This window comes from Elephantulus edwardii, unplaced genomic scaffold, assembly GCF_000299155.1.
Source record: "Elephantulus edwardii isolate Elephantulus edwardi_28Jun2011 unplaced genomic scaffold, EleEdw1.0 scaffold00025, whole genome shotgun sequence".
Classification (NCBI taxonomy): domain Eukaryota; kingdom Metazoa; phylum Chordata; class Mammalia; order Macroscelidea; family Macroscelididae; genus Elephantulus; species Elephantulus edwardii.
Window position 1 is genome coordinate 18763018 of NW_006399775.1, and position 19386 is coordinate 18782403.

At 42.6% G+C, this 19386-nt stretch overlaps 1 protein-coding gene across 1 annotated transcript in view; it reads right to left on the bottom strand.

Annotated features, from left to right (window-relative positions):
* Window positions 1–19386, bottom strand: part of TENM4 (teneurin transmembrane protein 4) — a 613887-nt gene that overhangs the window by 281353 nt on the left and 313148 nt on the right. Inside the window, exons 5-6 of the mRNA XM_006882894.1 lie at window positions 11852–11950; window positions 10443–10678 (exon numbers count right to left, since the gene is read on the bottom strand). Of these exons, the coding sequence (XP_006882956.1) occupies window positions 10443–10678; window positions 11852–11950 (335 nt within the window). The remainder of the gene's footprint in view (window positions 1–10442; window positions 10679–11851; window positions 11951–19386) is intronic.

Below are 19386 nucleotides of genomic sequence, written 5' to 3' on the forward strand. Positions count from 1 at the left end.
CAGGTTGTTGATAAATCGTCCACCCACAAATTAATACAACAAAAACTCAAACCCCCCAAAAATTCCCACTGTCTGAGTAGTTCCAGGAAATTCGCTACCACACTGCTCAATCGGGGCAACTTGGCAAAGTTTCCCTCATACTGAGCTGAAACATGTTGCACGATTTAATATTCCAACTAGTCTTTTGTTTGTTTGCTTCTCTTCGTATTTTATAGATAAAGAAATTACAGCTCTAATTCCTGGTGTGGAAGTCCTTGCCTAGGCAACACAGCTAATAAGTGGCAGAGTGAGGATACAAACAAGACCATTGGCTTATATAACGTCTGGCTATTTCACCTTTCTTCCTTTCATTCCAGACATAGACTTCCCCAACACAGCTCATTCCACACTAGATAGCTCTCTTGGTGGAAAGTCTTCTCCCACAGAGACAAAATTAGCTTCCCATCACTACCTCTCCCCCAACCCGCAGGCTCACTTCTGTCCTGGCAGCCCCGCAACTGCACAGAACCACACTACTCTCCCTAAGCCTTCCTTTTTGGGGGCTGGAACATATTTGTCTGGGATCTGTTATAAAGAGAACAATCTATATATATCTTGCTATTAGCAATTCCCACAGAGCAGCATGAAGGAAGCAATCTTAGAGAGAAAAAGCGTTAATACAGGATCCTGTATCTTTATCATTTTTTCTTTCTCCTAAAAGACCAAGTTCAATCATCTCCATTTCCCCTTCTTTGGGCTATAAAGCTTCTAAATCTATGGCTTCTGTCCAAAGGCCTGACGTGAAGTCGAAGAGAAAGGAGAGAAAATGGGCCTTATTGCTCACTAATAACACCCAGGCTCAAAGTGCAACAGGTCCGTGCTTGTGAAGGAAATGGCCACTGAGATCCTGATATTATTGCATGAGCTGAACCAGGTGGGAATAACAGATGGCAACGGGGGTTTACAATTACCCTGGCCTCTATTTCTAATCCTTTTTTCATGTTCTTTTTTACCTGTACTTGAATCTCAGGACATAAAATCCATATTTCTGCCACCATGTGTTTGCCTATATGGCTCTTCTTCTGCCAACAAAATACTTGGCAGTTACTCATCTTGCAAGGTCCTTGATTCAGTCAAGTCATACTGAGCACAGCTCCTGTGCTAGGCTTTGTGCTGAAGATCGAGTACACAGCAGAGATTAAGCCATCAACCTAGGGGATTTATGGGACACTTGGGGAAGGGAGTGGCTTGGGCCTTACACAACAGCAACCTTTAAAAAAGGAGAGTTTAACATCCTTCTAACTGTACTGCTGCATGGTGGAGATCCAACTTGGTTAGTGATAAGACAGGGGTCTTGAAAGAATCTCTTTAAAGGGAATATATAATTAGGCATTATTTTTATGACAACAATCCAGAATAAGAGGCACATAGCTAAGTGGACTGGGGTGGGAGGAGGGAGGAAATATTTTTTTTCAGAGGAAGATTAATGCTTTATTCATTACCTGACCAGAGCTAGCACTTTGATCATCAAGCCATAGTGGTTCTTTGGAATCAGTATTTATTCAGAGCTAGAGTCCATTTTTAAAAAATAAATTCTTTTTTAACTTAATTCAAGTTTTTTTTTTGCCTTGTTTCTTTATTTTCTTTTTTAATTTTTTTGCATCAGTATTAATGTTTTTTTTTGCATACTTTGCATCTTTATTAAAAAACGTAAACTTTCTTTGTCAGTCTATGGACATGCAAGGAAATTAAGCAACAATGAATGAATTGGGGTTTTTTTTTACGTGAACTAGGAGGGGTTAGGGAGAAAAATGTGCAACAATGAATGAATGGAAATCCAAATTTTTCTTTTAACTTTCATTAAAAATCACAATTTAAAAAAAAGAAAAGAAAGCATCAGAACAATGATGACTTCAAGCGCAATACATAGACTCTATGTAACACAGTAAGTAGACTCTACATAATACCATAAGAGTCTAGACTTTGCCTCTAAATGATCCTAGAATTGTAGTTTTCTGTAGATCAAAAACTACAATAATAATGCAATGAGTTCTCCAATAGCTACCTTTTAAAGAACAGTAATTAAGCTTAGAAGCATTCTCACTTGTAAATTAAACTAGCATCATTTCAAGCAAGGGTAGTGATGGAAGTTTTTTTTTTCTGCTTTCAATTCATAATCACCTTCAGGTAGAAGTGGAGGTAAAAATAACAACACAACTCAAAAGTCAAAACCCTTCAGCGCTGTACAGAATGTTAGGATGTTCCATTCTAGTCACTTCTCCAGCCTTTGTGTGCCCTCATACAATTTCCCACAGCCTATAGTCTGGGGAGGATCTTACGGGACCACAGGGTTAACATAACAGAGGACCTAAGAGAACTAATGGCAATCTTCCAGGATCATCAGCAAGGGATTCTCTTTATTATTCTTCTCCCCACCCCCATGTGATATGCGTGGTTTTTTTTTCTGCATCATATAATTTAAATCTTCATTACAACTCCATGAAGGAAGCCATAATTCTGCCTAATTGGCAGGCAAGGAAACCAAGGATCACAAAATTACCAAACAGGAGGGTAGCAGAGCTGAGCTTTCCACCAAGTTAACTAAATTCTGAATCCTATCTTCTTTTCCAATCAAAACCCTAGGACACCCTAGAGAAATCATTGTGAATGACACAATGTCCTGTGACTTTGTGAGTGACAAAGGTACTTAAGGCTTGATCTGGAACTGATGGTGGAAAAGAAAAGAAAAGAAAATACCCTCTCAAGATAACACTGGTCTCTGATTAAATGTAAATCCATTCTGGATTTCTTATCACTAATATGTCTTTCTGTCTTATATGCTAAAGGCCTCACTAGGTGGTTGAAGAGTCCTCAAGATATTAATCCGCAGCTCTTCTGTGGCATGCAGTGTCTGCCTTTTACATAGAGATTCTGGATGTGAAGAAAGCTGTCAGTTTTAACCAGGCAGAGGCTTCTGTCAGCAAAGCAGAAATTGACTTTTGTCCTACTTAAAGAAATGATGTGAGGTGCTTTTTCTGGTGTTGGTTCTTCTTTTAGCTGTTTCCTGGGAATGGAGAGACATCTCTACAAATGTTTTCTGACAGGCCCCCTGGTAGTTCTGTCAGCTGCCCTGTGACTAACAAAACCTGAGAAGCCCGTATGTGCTGTTGTGATACAGGCCCAGTCCAAGTTCCACTATAAAGCTACCAATAATTCCTTCTAGGTGATGTCAATACTAATACTATTAAGAATAAGAGTATCTCACTTTGATAGAGTGCATATTCTATGCTACTTTATGTAAATTATCTTACTGGAACTTCACAACCTTGTGATACAGGCATATTACCCTCCTTTTCCAGACAGGGAAATGGAAACTGTCAAAGGTTAAATAAACTTGGATAGAGAGCTCTATAGTCCATGAAGGTTGTGCTGCTAACCCAAAGGTTGGATTGCTCTGTCAGTTAGGCACTTTGTGGGACAAAGATGGACAATCTCCTCTCATGCAATTTATAACCTTGGAAACTCAAGGGAGTGTCAACCATGAGTCAGCTCTGACTTGATGGAAGTGAATTTGACTTTTGAGAGTCTAAGGTCACAAAGTTTGAAGACAATAGATGCATGAAATTAGGCAGCTTCATTTTGGAACCTATACTCTTAACCATGATGTTAATTGAAAATTTCTACCCCTATAAAACTGGCTGATCATTTCGACCATGTCTACTAAAAAGACCATAATGAAAGCAGAAACTGAGACTCAGAGAAGTTAAATCAATTGCACAAGTTCACACAGTTGCAAGTGGTCCATGGATTCTAAATCATTTGTTTAAACCCAGGACAAGTAGCATAGTGGTTAAGAGCATGGCCTTCTGAATCCCAATTGTTGGTATAAATGTCATATATATAATTTACTGGTTGTGGGACTTTGGTAGGTTGTGTAACCTCTTTGAGATTTAGTTTCTTCCACTAGAAAATGCAGAAAATAGTATTTACCCCACAGAATATTGTTATTAGGGTTCAGAGAGATTATGATTATTATGGTCTTGGCCTGAAGCTGAGTGCTTGGTAAAAAAATATCAGAAATTAAAATACTTAAATGGGGAAAGCTATAAGTTAAAAGAAAAAAAGAAAAAAAAAAACAACCCACAAAACAACATAAAACCCAAAACATTAAAAGAAAAGAGAAAAAGAGTTACAACCACCTTTGGTTAGGGAAAGGGATCCAGCTAAAGAGCCAGTATGCTTAGAGTGGGATCACAATTCTGTCCTTTAACAAGCAACATTGGGGTAAATTCCAAACAATAGGTCTCAGTGTTTATATCTATAAGGGGGCCATATTAACACACAGGGACATTATTTATCTTAGGACATCACAGGATGCCACTGCCATCAAGTCGATATTCTGACTTATAATAACCCTCCATCAGGTTTCTGAAGCTGTAAATCTTGAGGAGAAGAAACTGCTTATCTTTCTTTCATAGAGCCACTAGTGGATTCGAACTGGTGGAGACTTGAGACCTTTTGGTTAGCAGCACAACATGCTATGGACATTGCCACAGAGTTCATCGGAGGTGATGGTGGTGGTGTCGTCGTTATTTGCCATCAAGTTGGAACTGACTCATAGTTACAACAGATTCTTAGAGGCTATATATTGTACAGCAGGTGAAAGCCGATCTTCCACAGAGCAGCTGATGGATTCAAACTTGCCTTTGAGTTGGTAGCATAATTCCTTACTAAGCCAAAAGGGTTCTCAATTCGGATGCTAGGATTCAGAGAGAAAGTAGCTAGGAGAGGGGCATTTGGACATACATAACCAAAGTTAAATAATATTTTTATTAATAATAAACAGTGTATCCTATTGCTTCTATTATTTTTTACCACACTATCTGTATTACTGAAAGTATCTCAAACACAATTTACTCACTTACTCATTGCCATTGAGTTAGAATCAACTCACAGCTGACCCACCAGTGGCTTTTCAAAGGCTAAAAACTGCACAAGGAGAGACTGCCATTCTTTCTCCCACTAAATACTATAAAAGAAAATATTATTTTCATGGTTGAACAAGCTTCATGATTTAATCTGTAACTAGCCCTTCCCTCATAATATTCTCTTCGCATCTCATTGTTCAAAGGAACTCTTTTCTTTCTTAGAGAAAATAAAAGGTGGGTTTTTGTTATGTGTCATTGAGTTGCCTGCAACTCATACTGATCTCATGTACAATAAATAGCTCTGAAGCTTGCCCTCTCCGGAGCCAGTCTCACTGACTATGACACTCCTACTTCTACTGCCTTAGTCACTGTATCAATTTATCTAATCCGGGGGTCTTCCTCTCCCGTGCTGTTCTTTCACATTTCCAAGCATGGTGTCCTACCCCAACAATCAGTCCCTCCTGGCCACATGCCCAAAATATGCAAGACGAAGCTTCAAAATCTTAGCCTCCAAGGATAAACTTGGTTTTACTTTCTCCAAGACATACTTACTTGTTTTCTTGGTGGTCCATGGTATGTTCAAGACTCTTCTCCAGCATCACAACTCAAAGGCATCAATTCTTTACTATCAACCCTAGTCATTATCCAGCTCTCTGATGCAAAGCAAGTAATTGTAAAGACCATGGACTGGATTAGGCACAATTTAGTCTCTAGACTGACACCATTGCTTCTCAGTACTCTGGAAGATCCCTGACAGCACATTTAACTAATGTAATAAAAGGCAAGATATTCAAATCAAGGTTAATAAGGAGAAGAAGTCAGGAAGTCAATACAAACAGATTTTCAGTGGCTGCCTTTCATAGTGGGTATCTTTTGGAGGAAAAAATGTCTTCTTCTTCTGAAGAGATCCATCCTACAGGCTGAGTGGCTGGTCTCCTCCCTAGGATTACCATCTGGGAAGAGCCAAGAAACCCTGGCCTGCAACTTTTGTGGGTGCAAATGACTGATTCCAGTTTCTCTATCTTCCTGTGAAAATAATCACAAATGCTGCTGTACATGAAAGGCCACTGGTTGCTCATTTCTCAAAAAACTTTCCAACTAAGAAAGTTAACTTCAAATAGATCTGTCACAGCTGTCATGCATACATGGCAGCTCTGAGAGGATGCTGGTGAAAGATAATTCTTTCCTGTCCTGTTTTTGCCTCCCCTTCTGCTGGTGAGGGGACACAATTCTTATCTGGAACTTGATAGGATGTAGAAAATAATTACAAATGAAAAGGTTATTCATAATTTTTAAATGAGTTAATTAGTAAACTCAGTCAGACTCACTCATTACCGTAATTAATAATTGATTATACTTGAAATTAAACACAATTTCTCATCAAAAATCTAATTAAATATCTGTGCTTTTGCCTGTTGATTAGACTGGTTGGTCTGCTGGAGGAAAAAAAAATCTTTGTTAAGGATATTTGTGCTTGGCTAAAACGATTTATTTGATTTTTAATAATTGATAGTTCCTTACAAGTTAGTCATCACAGCCTATAATCATGGCCAAGCAATGAGAAGCATCCCTTACGCCAAGCAGCTAGAGCAGACCAATACAAGGGTACTACTCATCAAGCTACATTAGTTCATTCCAACCTCATAAACACCCTTGAGGTAATGGACTGTGACCATCTTTTAAGTGAGGAAAAAAAGGGGGGCTAGAAAGGGGAGTGAGTGCCCTAGGACATACAGACAGTGGCAGAGCTGGGAATGGAATCCAGGTGTCTAGCCACTTCCCAACACCTTGAGGAGTCTCTAGGGAATACCCAAGTTTGCCAACCTGAGCCAATCCTTGAGTATGAAATCTAAGTCTTAATGATTTTACACAAAACTTTAAAAACAAAACCAAGAGCAACTCATTGCCTTCAAGTCTGAACCGATTCATAGATGATTCTCTTTGGGTTTCCAAGGCCATAAATCACATTGGAGGAGATTGTCCATCTTTCTCCCTCAGAGTCCTCCTGGTGGATGAAAACAACCGGAGGGGTACAATCTGTGGCTGAGCACAGATCCCTACAGACTCTGCCACCAGAGCCCCTTGTTTATGCACATTCTTGCCAAAGACACATTATTAAGCAACTGATCATTCCCAACTTCTTGTTGCTGTGTGCTGTCAAGTTGGAACTGACCCACAGCTGATCCTCTGGTGGGTTACCAGAGGCCTTTCAATCGCATGGAAGGAGACTGTGCATCTTCTCCTGAGAAACAGCTGGTGGTTTTAAACCACGTAACTTCGTGATTGCGCTGCAGCTTCTTACCATTAGGCCACCAGAGCTGCCTCATTCCTAACTAGAGACACAAATTTTTTCCCAAATTGAACCAAGAAGCACCCCCCTTATTTTTCCTATTTCATCACTTAGTTCAGGTCTTTTGTTTTTTCTAACTTACTTCAATACTTTCTGTACAGGTCTGACTTCTAGTCCATCCTCTCTGATTTTTTAACCCAGTCACTCCTTAAAACTCTCCAGCAGTTCACCTTGCCTATACAATATTAACATAATTTCTAAATTGGCCTTCGTAATGACCATTAAGGCACGCAGTCTGAATCCACCAGCTGCTCTACGGGAGAAGGATGGGCAATCTCTTCCCATCGTGAAAACCCACTGAGGGGCCGGTTCTGGGTCAGTTCTGACTTAATGGTACACAATGACAGTGGCCAAATATCTGATTATTACTAGCAGCATTATTAGCGACAACTCTGTCTCCCTCTTATACTGCTCATTTTCCATTGTCCTCTTTTCAAGTCTTTGAAAGTTATACCTCAGTTTGGAATATCTTTCTTTCATGTCTACTCCAGGTAACTCCAACTTCAAGATTCAGCTGAAATACTATCTTCCCCAGGAAGTCTTTCCAGTCCTAAGATGGGCTGAGTATTTCCACATCTCCTCAGGTGCCTCAATCATCGGTTTATATTTGCTTGCTTATATAGTTGAGTCTTCTAAACTATGAATATCTCAAGGGCAGGGACCTTATTTTCATACTTTAAACTGAGTGCCATAGTTTGGATCAAAGCCAGTACTTCATACTGTTTGCTCAGTGGAAAAAGAAAATGATAAAATTACAGATCCAAAGACTATCAATATTAGAAGAGGAAAAAGACAACGTTCTACAGCCAGTGCTTAAATCTTGTTAAGTGATTACCAAGGCAGGTTCTCTTTGCACCCATGTTATGATGGGGAACTCACCATCTCCTACAACAGGCTCTATCTGTTGATGATTGATCATGTATTCTTATTGTTAAGTGCTGTTGATTCAAGTACGAGTCACAGCAACTCTACGAACAAAAGATCTGAACCCTCTTCTAGAACTATCATCATTTCTCTAGTGTCCTGTTCTTTAAGAAATGAATGCCAATACTGCTTTCAAGTCTGTCTTAATCTGGGAGCTTTACCAAACTCCCAGAGTTTGGTAAAACTCCCAGAGATTGGTAAATTCATGGTGCCCATAACCATTGTGACACTTAATACACCAATGGCATATGTTCAGCATCACAGCAACACCAAGTTATCTCAGTACAGCAAACTGACAGACAAGTGCATACTGTACCACTTAGAAAATATTCTCCCCCAAAGCATACATGATTTTATGGACTAGCCCATACAGTATAAACCTTAAAATTTCAATGCAAACCAAGCTGATGTCTGTCTGTAAGAAGCTACTTGGTTCTTGATATTTTTCTCAAAGTGTCTTGATAATGACACTACTTGCCCAGAAGTCCTTTCATTTAGTTAATATAATAATATCTGTCAAAAGCAAGATTTGTGCCACTGGTGAGTGGTGACACAATTGATGCTCCCAAAAAGAGACTTCCAAGGCAGGGGGTGGTGACGGAAATCCTATAAACCATAGCTCTATATCTCAATTCAATGACATTTCTCTCACAGAGCTGGGTGGGCCCTGAACTCATTCAGTTTGGTAACTCCTTTAACTAATAATGCATATCAGGAATGGCAAATATCTGGCATGGCACGAAAGTCTCCACTCTTGCAACCACCACAAACATCATTAGTCAATCAGAGACACTTTACCGCTGAGCCTGAATATAGTCTGAGGAGCTTTAAACACAACTAGGCAGCAACTGCTAATAAACAGAAGAAAAGATGTAAGGTGTATGCCATCCTGGCTTTAGAGTCATGAGAATGAAATCCCATAGGCTGATCTTCATGACGGAAAAGAGACCTGACATATTAGAGAAAGTCTGTTATATTTTGAAATATTTATGGAGCTCTGACTAGTTGTACCCCTACCATCTTCCTGATTACATGTTTTCATAAAATTCAGAAATCATGAGAAGGAAGTGACCTTACAGTTCAGGGATGACTACACTCAGCCCCACTCAAATTTCTTCTCCACATTCTGTCAATCCACGTTCCAGTAATCATTCACAGTAACGGAGTGCTCACTGCCTCCTATGGCAAACTCTTTCCCTCCACCAGGCCATTGTTTTCTGCAAAGTTCTCTTTCACATTGGATGTACTGATTCCTCTTAGACTCTGCCAGTGAGTGCCATTTCTACGTATTGGCCTTACGCTGAAAAACCAAAGAGAATGCTGACAGAATGCTCTCAAAATTTCTTAGAAACCCACACAGAATCTGAAGGGTAGAAATGATGTTGAGGGTTCAGCCAAGTTCTCTCTGATGGCCTTTATCAACAGGCTGTTTTACATAAAGGCAGCAGACTGTACAATGCAAACAGATTTCTTCAGATTATATCTTCCTAGGGAGAAAGTTAAAGAGATAGGTCCCCAGTAACCAGAGTATATCACAAATGCATCAAAAGAACGCATAGTGGGAGCAACCCTGTTTCAGCAAGGGGTGGGCCAGGAGATGTTCCTCTTCCCTGGATGGGCTCTCAGATAAGGTAGGAAGTGCCCAGTCAGGGCTTCTTGGTGTCCCACAGAGAGTTCTAACTTCTTACCGGTACCCACTACTCCTCAGTGAGGAGTTCCTTGGTCTTCTTACCAAGAGTTAACTCAGGACCTTGGTTCCCACGACACCCCAGATTAGCTTGTGAGACTCACCTCTAGAGCTTTCCTGACTAGATTTTGACAGATTCTCTCTAATGCCAGGACATTCTGTGTCCTCCTTCTCCTCAAAGCTGCTTCGTGACACCAGTGGGAGAAGCCTGCTGCCTGACCATCTCTCCAACTTGCCATTTCATTTGAAGTGATGTTGATCTATGACACTCACAGCATACACACACTTTGAGGTCTAATCCTAGTGAGTGCTTACACCTCAATGTTCTGTATCCAACAACCCAACAATCGGTCACACAAATGCTGAGGCTCCATTCTGGTTCTAAGAACCTCTCTGTAAACATGCAGAGGGATCCACAGGGCTGGACTTCAGTGGGTTTGGGGTGAAGGCCAGCACAGCAATCCAGGGATGTCTGGTTCAACTTGGGTGTGTTATCTGCTGTGCTTACAAGATGCCTAACTGTATTCTGGGCCTCAGGGCAGTCAAGGGAAGCTGGGGTGAGGAAGATGCTTACCCACAAAGTAAGCCAGCAGGATGACCAATGTGGCAGAGATGACGATGGCACTCAGGGCCGCACACTTCCAGTTACAGTACTTAGAGGGTTTCTTGAGATTAAAGGCTGGCCGGGCGAAGGTGCTTCGGGGCAGAGGTCGGGGTGGAGGGGAGTACACCGTGCTGGAGGTCAGTGGGTACCCTGGTGATGTGGTACAGAAGAGTGGGGAGGTGCCCCCTGGCTTGAAGAGGAAGTGCCTGTGGGGAGGGAGAGGGGGAGAGAGAAGCATGAGAACATGAGGTTTTGCTTATCACCTTGAACTCCAGATCAGCCCCGAGGACAGAGGCAGCAGCAGAGGCATGCAGAGGAGCCTGGAGAGAGGATCACCACAGAGAAGACAGGAGAGGGTGGAAAAAAGAAGAACCAGTTACCAGACCACAAAAACAGCACATGAGGACACATTTCCACGGAACACGGACGGGACAGCCCTACCAGTGGGAAGAAGTACCCAAGTCAAGGCGGAAGGTGTTATCAACTTGACAGGAGACCCACTTGACATTGAGATCCTTTTCCTGGGAAGGGTGGACCTGGGATATTGTTTCTTGGAGAATAAGCTACCTGGTCTCTAGGAGCATTGTAACTTAGGAAGTATCTCAAATTCTATTCTGTTCTCTGGAGATAACAGAACTTAAGATGCCCTTTTCCCTTCAGCACAAGCTTTGTCAGGGTAATTGGAGGAATGCATGTCCTCTGTTTAAAAGTATTGTGGGAGTTGGAGCTTAGACACTACCATGTAGCTCTGCCATGCCATGGGTCTCCCAGTAGCTGCTATTTTGCCAATGGCAGCAAATGCTTACAAATAACTCTTCAGAAGCTGGATGGAGGTCTTCTGAGCCCCTGGAGAAAGCTGCTCCCGAGGGCAGATGGTCACTGCACTCACAGCCTAGCTTTTCTCGAAGGCAGCTTGAAACAGTCAGTGCACAGGGTTGTGGCCAAACTGGGTGTTACGAAATCCTCCACAGATTGGCTTTAACCATGGCCTCGGAGGGATCTGTACACACAACTGGGAATTCTCACTCCCCATTTTCAGAGCAATGCCACCCCTCTTGGGATATTAAAAGCTTCAGGTCATAGAATAGATACTCACAGGGTCTGTGCTAAATAAAATTTTCTATATGAGATGGGTTTAAGAATGGCAAAGGCAGCCAATGAGATGGCAGGAGATGAATATTAACAGGTCTACTGTTAATATGTGGGGGGACACTGTAGTCTAAGGACAAACTCTTGCAAGGGAAACATGGATTTGGGGATAGGCATGCAATATGACATCATCTCCCCCAAGAGTTCCCAGGGAAAGGTCTCAGGGTTTGCATGCAAGTGCAAGAGTCACAGGGAGTGAACACACAGAGGAGCACGGGGGTGTCACCTACCCGTCACTGTAAGCCCCATCATGGCGGGAGGCGCTGAGAATGTCCATCTCAATGAGGTTGTCCTGCAATGTCCCTAGGAATGGCTGCTTGCCTAGGTTTCTACGCACACATGGAGACATGAATGAAGCAATGAGTCATGCATCGATGAAGGGGGGCAATAGAGAAACACACAAGTGGCCGTTTGGTGCAGCTGTGCGTGAGACCAGCAGGGACATGGTTTCCAGGCAATGGATTTGTGTGCAAGCGGTACACTTGGCACAGAGCACTGGTGGGACCATTCTTGATACAAACCCGAGTGTCTGACAGCTGTGCACATCAAATCACAGCTATCATCAGCATGGGCTGGTTATGTGTTGGAAACTGAGCCAGAAGCTGTATACCCATTTTCATTTTCTTAACTCTTCAAAATGTGAGGAAGCCAATATTTTCCCATTTTACAGAGGAGGAACTTCAGTGTAAAGTTAACGCTTGTTAACAGAGGTAAAAGAGTTGCCCAAAGTCACCAACTAGCAAGGTTCAAGGCAGGAATTTGAGGTTTGTAATCTGATTTCTGTTCTGACTGACACATTCTATGTTTGCTTTTAAGCAGAGGCTATGGGGTCTCACTTTGCTAACCCAAAAAGAAAACTATGGTCAAGGATTTTGGGCCACTGTTTCCTAAATCAATGTCATCCTAATCAGGTTGGGGACTGTGGATTGCTAGGCTACCTCTACAAATTCTGAGCCAGCAGGTTGAGACAGAGCCTGAGAGAACACATTTCCCCTCTGCTCCCAGGTTAGTGCTGATAATGCTGGTTTATGGACCATGCTCGGAGGACGGTGGACCTCTAGTTGATACAGGCACCTGGGTGATGCCTGGTTAGCAAAGATGGCAACTGGTGACCCACTCAGGTCAGAGAGGTGGTCTCTTCCTCAAATACATGGGAGGACAGGGAAACATTTTGTGATTTGAGTTCTTTTTAACCCACAGTGAAGAGAGACAGACTGGCTCTTTTTGGCCCCAACCATGCCCCACAGTGACATCATTCACATTTGTCCATGCGGGACTTCGTTCTATGAGACTTTCAGGGCTGCTGCCACCTCACTTGGAAACCCTGCAGTGAACCATTTCTTTTTTTTCTTCTAATTTTTATTTTATTATTTTTTTGCATGTGTACCATCAAATCAGATCTGACTGGTACAGGAGGAGATTGCCCTTCCTTTCTCCAATAGAGTATCTAGTGGATTCAAACTGCATACCTCTGTGATTGCAGTGCAGCTTCTTGCCACTAGGCCACCAGAACTTCCTGTAGGGAACCATTTCTAATGAGCTTCTGCAAGCAACTGAGGGGAAGACTGCTGGTAGAAACCCAACTTCTGTCACAGCCCAAGGAATGTCCTTTTGACTCTGGCCAGGTCCTGAGAATCAACATGCTTGAATTCTAGTTCCTTTTCTTGCTATACTTTGTTGCTTTGTGACTTTGGGTTGTAACTTTAACCTCTCTGAACCCTATTTTCTCCATCTGTAAAATAAGACTACCAATACTAAGCTCATAGGGTTTCTAGAAGAATCTCCCAAATAGGCTACGTTTGGAAGGTAATGTTGTCCCCATTATATAAATGAGGAAGGTGGGATGTGGCGATGATGTGGGAAGAATTTTTTAAGAACTCAAATATTAGAGAAGCTCTAATATTAGAGAAGACTCAAATATTAGAGAAGCGCTAATGTAATAGTTGCTCTTTATAGAGAATTAGTCTATGAACTCTGCAATTATTATCTAATGCAGATTTTATCCCTCAATAAACCTAATGAGTCAGGACTATCCTCTCCATTTCTGTAGGCTGGCAAAACAAGGCTCAGAGAAATAAAGCAACTTTTCTAAGGTCATACACATATACACGTGATGGAGCCGGAACTGGGACTTGAGGCCCAGAGCTCAGACCCTTTCTAGGGCACACATTTCTCTCACTCTGCGGGTGTCTCCTGGCTGGCCGAACGATCAAAGGTGAAAATCCTTGCAGGAGGTCCTGTACTATGTTCAAGCACTACTGTGGAAACATTCCCAGGGGCAATAGGAGCACCAGCCAATACTTGAAGCTGGGACCATTGAGCTGTGTACTCATTTTTTTTTATTTTATTAATTTTAATGAACATTTACAGACAGTTTGGATTTCCATTCATTCATTGTTGCTCTTGCTGACAGACTCCTCTTAGGGTGAGTCTTGAGTAGACCCTGGACCCAGCAACCTGGAAAGTAAGCTGTTTGAATGGTGTTCACACTCCTAGAGACTCCTATAGTGTCTGTGGGGAACTACATGTGTGTGGAAGTTTCTATGTCCTGGCAGGTGGCTCTGAGGACTTGTGGCACAGTGGGTGGCACATAGTTCCTGGAGCAGAGAGATCTGGGTTCAGGTCCAGCTCCAGCTCCATCATTCACCGTTCCTTATTTAAAAATTATTGGTTGGTTGGTTTACTTGCATATTACATTTCTATCTAAAGCTCAATTAGGGTGCATGTCCTATATGTCTTGTTCACTGCTATGCGCCCTGAAATGAGAAAATGCTTTGTCTACAGTAGCAATAACTCAATAAATATGTGTTGAAGTCTGCGGAATGAAAGTGTATGTAAACGATGTAAGTTTGGCATGTAACAGGCATACCAATGTCCCACTGCCTTTGTGCTGATTCTGACTCATAGTGACCCTGTGAGACAAAGTGAAACCATCCACTCTGGCTTCCAAGCTTGTAAGTCCTTAGGGAAACAGACTGCCACCTCTTTTTCCCCATAGAAAAAAGCACAAGGTGCTGCGTAATGAAGAGTAGAAACAGGTGTTAATTGTGTTGGTTTTGCCTCCAGGCCTGTATTTCAGGAGGGCCCCTGCTTTGCGCACCTGGAGCCCAGGCGAGTGATGTGCCTTCCTCCGGGAGGGGAGAGGCTGAGAGCATGGCCACTTCTGGGTGGGCGGGTGGGATGTACCCTGGAGTTTAACCTGCACCACCAAGCCAGGCATGTATTCCCAACGATTCAAATCTATACCTCAAAACTCACCACAGAAACAAACAAATTAATGTACAGTTAAAAAAAAAAGATAAAAAATGTTAACAGGGTGATATCTCCGTGCCTAGACAAAGAGTGATTTTTATTTTACCTACAAAATTTTAAGAGAAATTTTATTTAAAGAAAGAGAATAAGAGACAGAGAGCAAGATGAAAACAAAGACTCCCCCCACCCATACTTCCAACCCACCCTCACCTCCAATCCTCCTACATACACACACAAGAGACAGAGAGGGAGACAGAAGACAGAAATTAGCTCCTGAAAGCACAGATCTATTAGAAAAAGATGAGCAGCAGGGTAGCCAAACAGAAGACTTCTAGAACTACGGGGGTCCAGGTCTCCCCCAGTGCTTCCACACTCATGCTAACACAGATATTAATCATTTCGCTCACTAAGGAACTTTGGGGAACAAGAGAACTTGCTGAAAAAGTCTGCTGTTTAGAATGTGACGGCTGCCTTGAAATAAGCTTGTTCTAGAATATTATAGCGTGGGTCAAGGACTTTGGCAAAGTAAAATAGCAGTGCAAATTGATGTCCAGAGATGCTGTGTCCTGCCCTGATACACACAGGAGTCTGCAGTGGAGCTAAAACCTAGGTCTTGACTCCCATTTCAATGTGCCACTAAGTTTCCTGTTCACACTGCTCCAAGACCCTGGGATTCCAGTCTTACGAAGCAACAGAAGTTATAAAGATTTCCCAATAGGACCCTAAGCTGCTGAGCCCACGCTGGGGTGTCAGCCCTGCCCACTGCTGCAGGGACCACAAGTACAGGTACAGGATTCCTTTCATCCTCACAGGAGTGGGTGTTACTATCTCGTTTTGCAGATATAGGAACTGAGATAGAGATATGTTAAGTTACTGCCTGAGGTCATGCATCAAGGAAAAGTAGAGATGAGATTCAAATCTAGATTATTCTAGCTTCACAACCTCAAGCTGCCTCTCCAGAATTAGGTTATTGAGTACCTGGAGAGGGAACTATGGTCAAACTCAGACATTTTCCAAATTCTTCTTAGAGTGGAGAGAGAACAGCTTTTCTTTAGGCTTAAGGGGAGGCCCAGAGCTAGTCTCTGAGGACCTGAAACAGAACCTTCCAGTTCCATCTACGTGATCCTAGTAGCTAGCATGGGGCCTGGTCCAGAGAAGGGTAAGCTCACCTTACAAGGGTAGAACGAATGACATTTGAAAAGAAAATTATCAACAAGCTGTAGACCCTTGGGGAAGCCCTGCTCAACAGCCCATCTCTGGTCCTGTCTAGGCCACATTTATACCCACAAAGCCCTAGGACAACCACTTTGTATCTGATCTCACAATAACCCCGCGAGGAAGGAAAAGTCTGGAACCACACTCCACATTCTCTATTGGGACCACAAAGTGTGTAGAGGGTCATTTGTTTGGCCCAGGCAACATAAAGAGTAAGTTAAGAATCTGGGAATTCAACAAACGAATGAACAGTGAGACAAGTGAACAAAGAACCAGACCATAGTGATGTTTCTAAAATGATCCCCTTCTTAATCCCATCATGTTACTATCCTACTTAATAAGGTGTTGGCAGCTACCCATCTCTACTTCTGCCAACCTGGGTCCTCTATTCCTAACAGAAAAAAAGGTTCAAATTCCTTTCATGTCGCTCAGGGTCCTTCCCAGCTGATCCTGATTTACTCTTACCACCATGAGGTCCCCCCTTGTGCTCCTGTTCCACCCAGCTGTCATCTCTCCTAAATGCCAGACTCTGGGCCTTTTGACAACTCCCTATTTATGATGGTTTTCTCCTAACAAAACTACTACTAATGCATGTTCTGTGACACTATTTTTATCAAGGGAAGCAGTATCAGGTTAGGCATTTGGGCTCTGAAGCTGGCTGACTTCAGTATGAATCTTAGCTGTTGGCAATGTGACTTTAGGTAAGTAATTTGACTCTTTTTTGCTTTAGATTTTTCTATTTCTAAAATGTGAAATGAGAGTAAGACATAACTGCCTGTGCACAAGAGTTTACATCGCTCATCTGATTGCTATCCTTTGCAAGGTCTTCACTTACAAAGCTGGCCTTTGGCTGGTACCTGGGAACTTAAATTTTAGGAGCTTTCTAACCATTAACTGATAAAATTGGTTCATTATACATAAATAATTTATAAAGCAAATATGGATTATGCTGAAACCCTGCATTCTTCCCGGGAATTGGGAATTTAGGTATGTGCCAAATAGGGGTTGTCTTTGTGATTACTTCTCAGTCAAAATCCTGGGCATCGGGTCTCTGCTGAGCTTCTCTGGTCGGCAACCATTCATATGTGTTGTCCCAGCTCTATACAAGGGGGCCCACCCATGTCCTGCGGGGCTCCACTGGGGAAGAACTCCAGGAACTTTGCCTCATTTCCCCTGAACTTTGCTAGCACCGTGCACCTTTTCTCTTTGCTGATCTTACCTTGTATCCGTTAGAGAAATCTTTGCTGTATATATAACTATATGCTGATTCACATGAATCACTGAACTTAAAGGTGGTCTTGGGGACTTCCAACGGGATACCTTATGGTTAACTATGAGGAGGAAAGAGTTACTGTGTAACGTGCTTAAAACAGCAGCACCTGGCACGCAGTAAGGTCTATACGGTGTTTTATTTTTTTTTAATTTAGGTTGTTTATTTTTCATTTCTATGAACATCTACAGAGATTTTGGGATTCCATTCATTCATTGTTGCACCCTTCTCCCCGCACAAACCCCTCCCCCCCCCCCCGCTCCTCTCCTTGAAAAGCAAAAGAAAAACTCCCTCATTGTGTTTGTTATGATCGAGACTCCTCCACGTTCCTAAGCAGAGAGAACCACTCCCTCTAGTCCTTTAAGAATGATCCATCGATCAGAGTACCATCCCCAATGCCCTGTCTACACTCATTTACTGGTCTTTCTCCCTCACTAGATCATCTGAGTCTTTTTTGCTGTTGTTGTTGTGTACCGTTGAGTGAGATCTGACTGGCACAGGAGGAGATGGCCCATCCTTCTCCAGCGGAGCATCTGGTGGATTCAAACCATGTGCCTTCAGGATTACAGCACAGCTTCTTGCCACTAGGCCACCAGAGCACCCTTAGACCAGCAGATCCTTATATGGCAGTGGCTATGTCCCAAGCATGTCTGTCTGTGACTGAAATCACTGAGTGGCATGGAATTCAGCACCCTCCTGAAATTATCAGAGCTTGCTCTGGCCAATTAGCAGACAACAAGCACCATTCGGGGAATCACTCTGGCCTGATCTAGTGATCACCATGATGTCCCTACTCAATCCCTGGTGTAGGCACAGCTGCTCCGTAAATTCAGCGTAACCACAGAAAGAAACCCAGGCTCCCAAACTAGGCCTGAGATTGGATGAGCTGGAGCTAAGGTCTAGTGGCCTCCTCCTCTGGCTTCACCTTCATGCAACAGCAGCCTGATGGGTTATTAATCAAACAATCCCTGTGAAATCAATTAAGATTATGATGCTGCAGAGTACAAATAACAGGGCCAGCGTGTGGAAGAACCTAAACACATGGCTTGCTCTGTAATGGACCACAGATGTAACTAAGGGGCAGAGCAATCTCCTGCCCCAGCTGTAGGGAGCACAGGTGGGTCCAGTCTCCTCCCCAAGGCCTTAGTTAATCTGGAGAAGTGCCCGAGGCATGGCAGAACAGAGAATGGAATGGGTTTACCCCCAAGCCATTTTTCTTTTCTCTTCTAATAGTGTTCTTTTTTTCTGCCTGAGAAATTAAATCCCTGTTGGTCATTCTACCAGCTGTTGTGGTTTTTGCCCATCTATTTATTTTAGAATCTCAACACAGACTCAATTTGACAATTAGGGAAGAGATGTGTGACTCTTTCTCTGGCATCACTCTAGTGGGGCTTGCAAAGCCATTTATGACAATTATCTCAAATAGGGCCTGTCCTCTTGGGCTTCTGAGTCTACATTCAGGCTAGGATTCTGTTAAGTACCCCCTTCCTCTCCTCCTCTACTGAGGGCCCTGGATTTTCCTTTAGCTCTCAGTTCACACATCACCAGGTCCTCTGGGAAGATTCCCCCTACGCTGCCCAGTCAGTATGGAGTTGCATTAATACCCAAAGACCATGCCTCTCTGGAAGTTCTAATCCAGCCGTGGCTCTTTGAGGGAGAAAGATGGGGAAACTCCTCTTGTTCAAAGTATAGTCTCTGAAATCAATGGGTGGTCAGTTTGAGCTGGTTCAGATTCAGAGACAATGAGTTCAAATTTTGTATTCATTCATTTGTTTTGCATTTTCTTCCTCTTGCCTCTGTATTAGTATTTAAGCATTCACCGAGTGGCAAGCCCTGTGTTGAGTACTGCCTGTTCAGAGCTAATGAAAACACAGCACATTTTCTATGCTTATTTCTATCACAGCAAGTATCCTACTGTACAGTAAAACCCCATTGTGCCAAATATTTTAACTTCTGTTGTTGTTGATTGTCATCGAGTCAAGCATAATTTATAGTGAGGCTATGAACAAAAGGCCTGAAGCCTTTCTA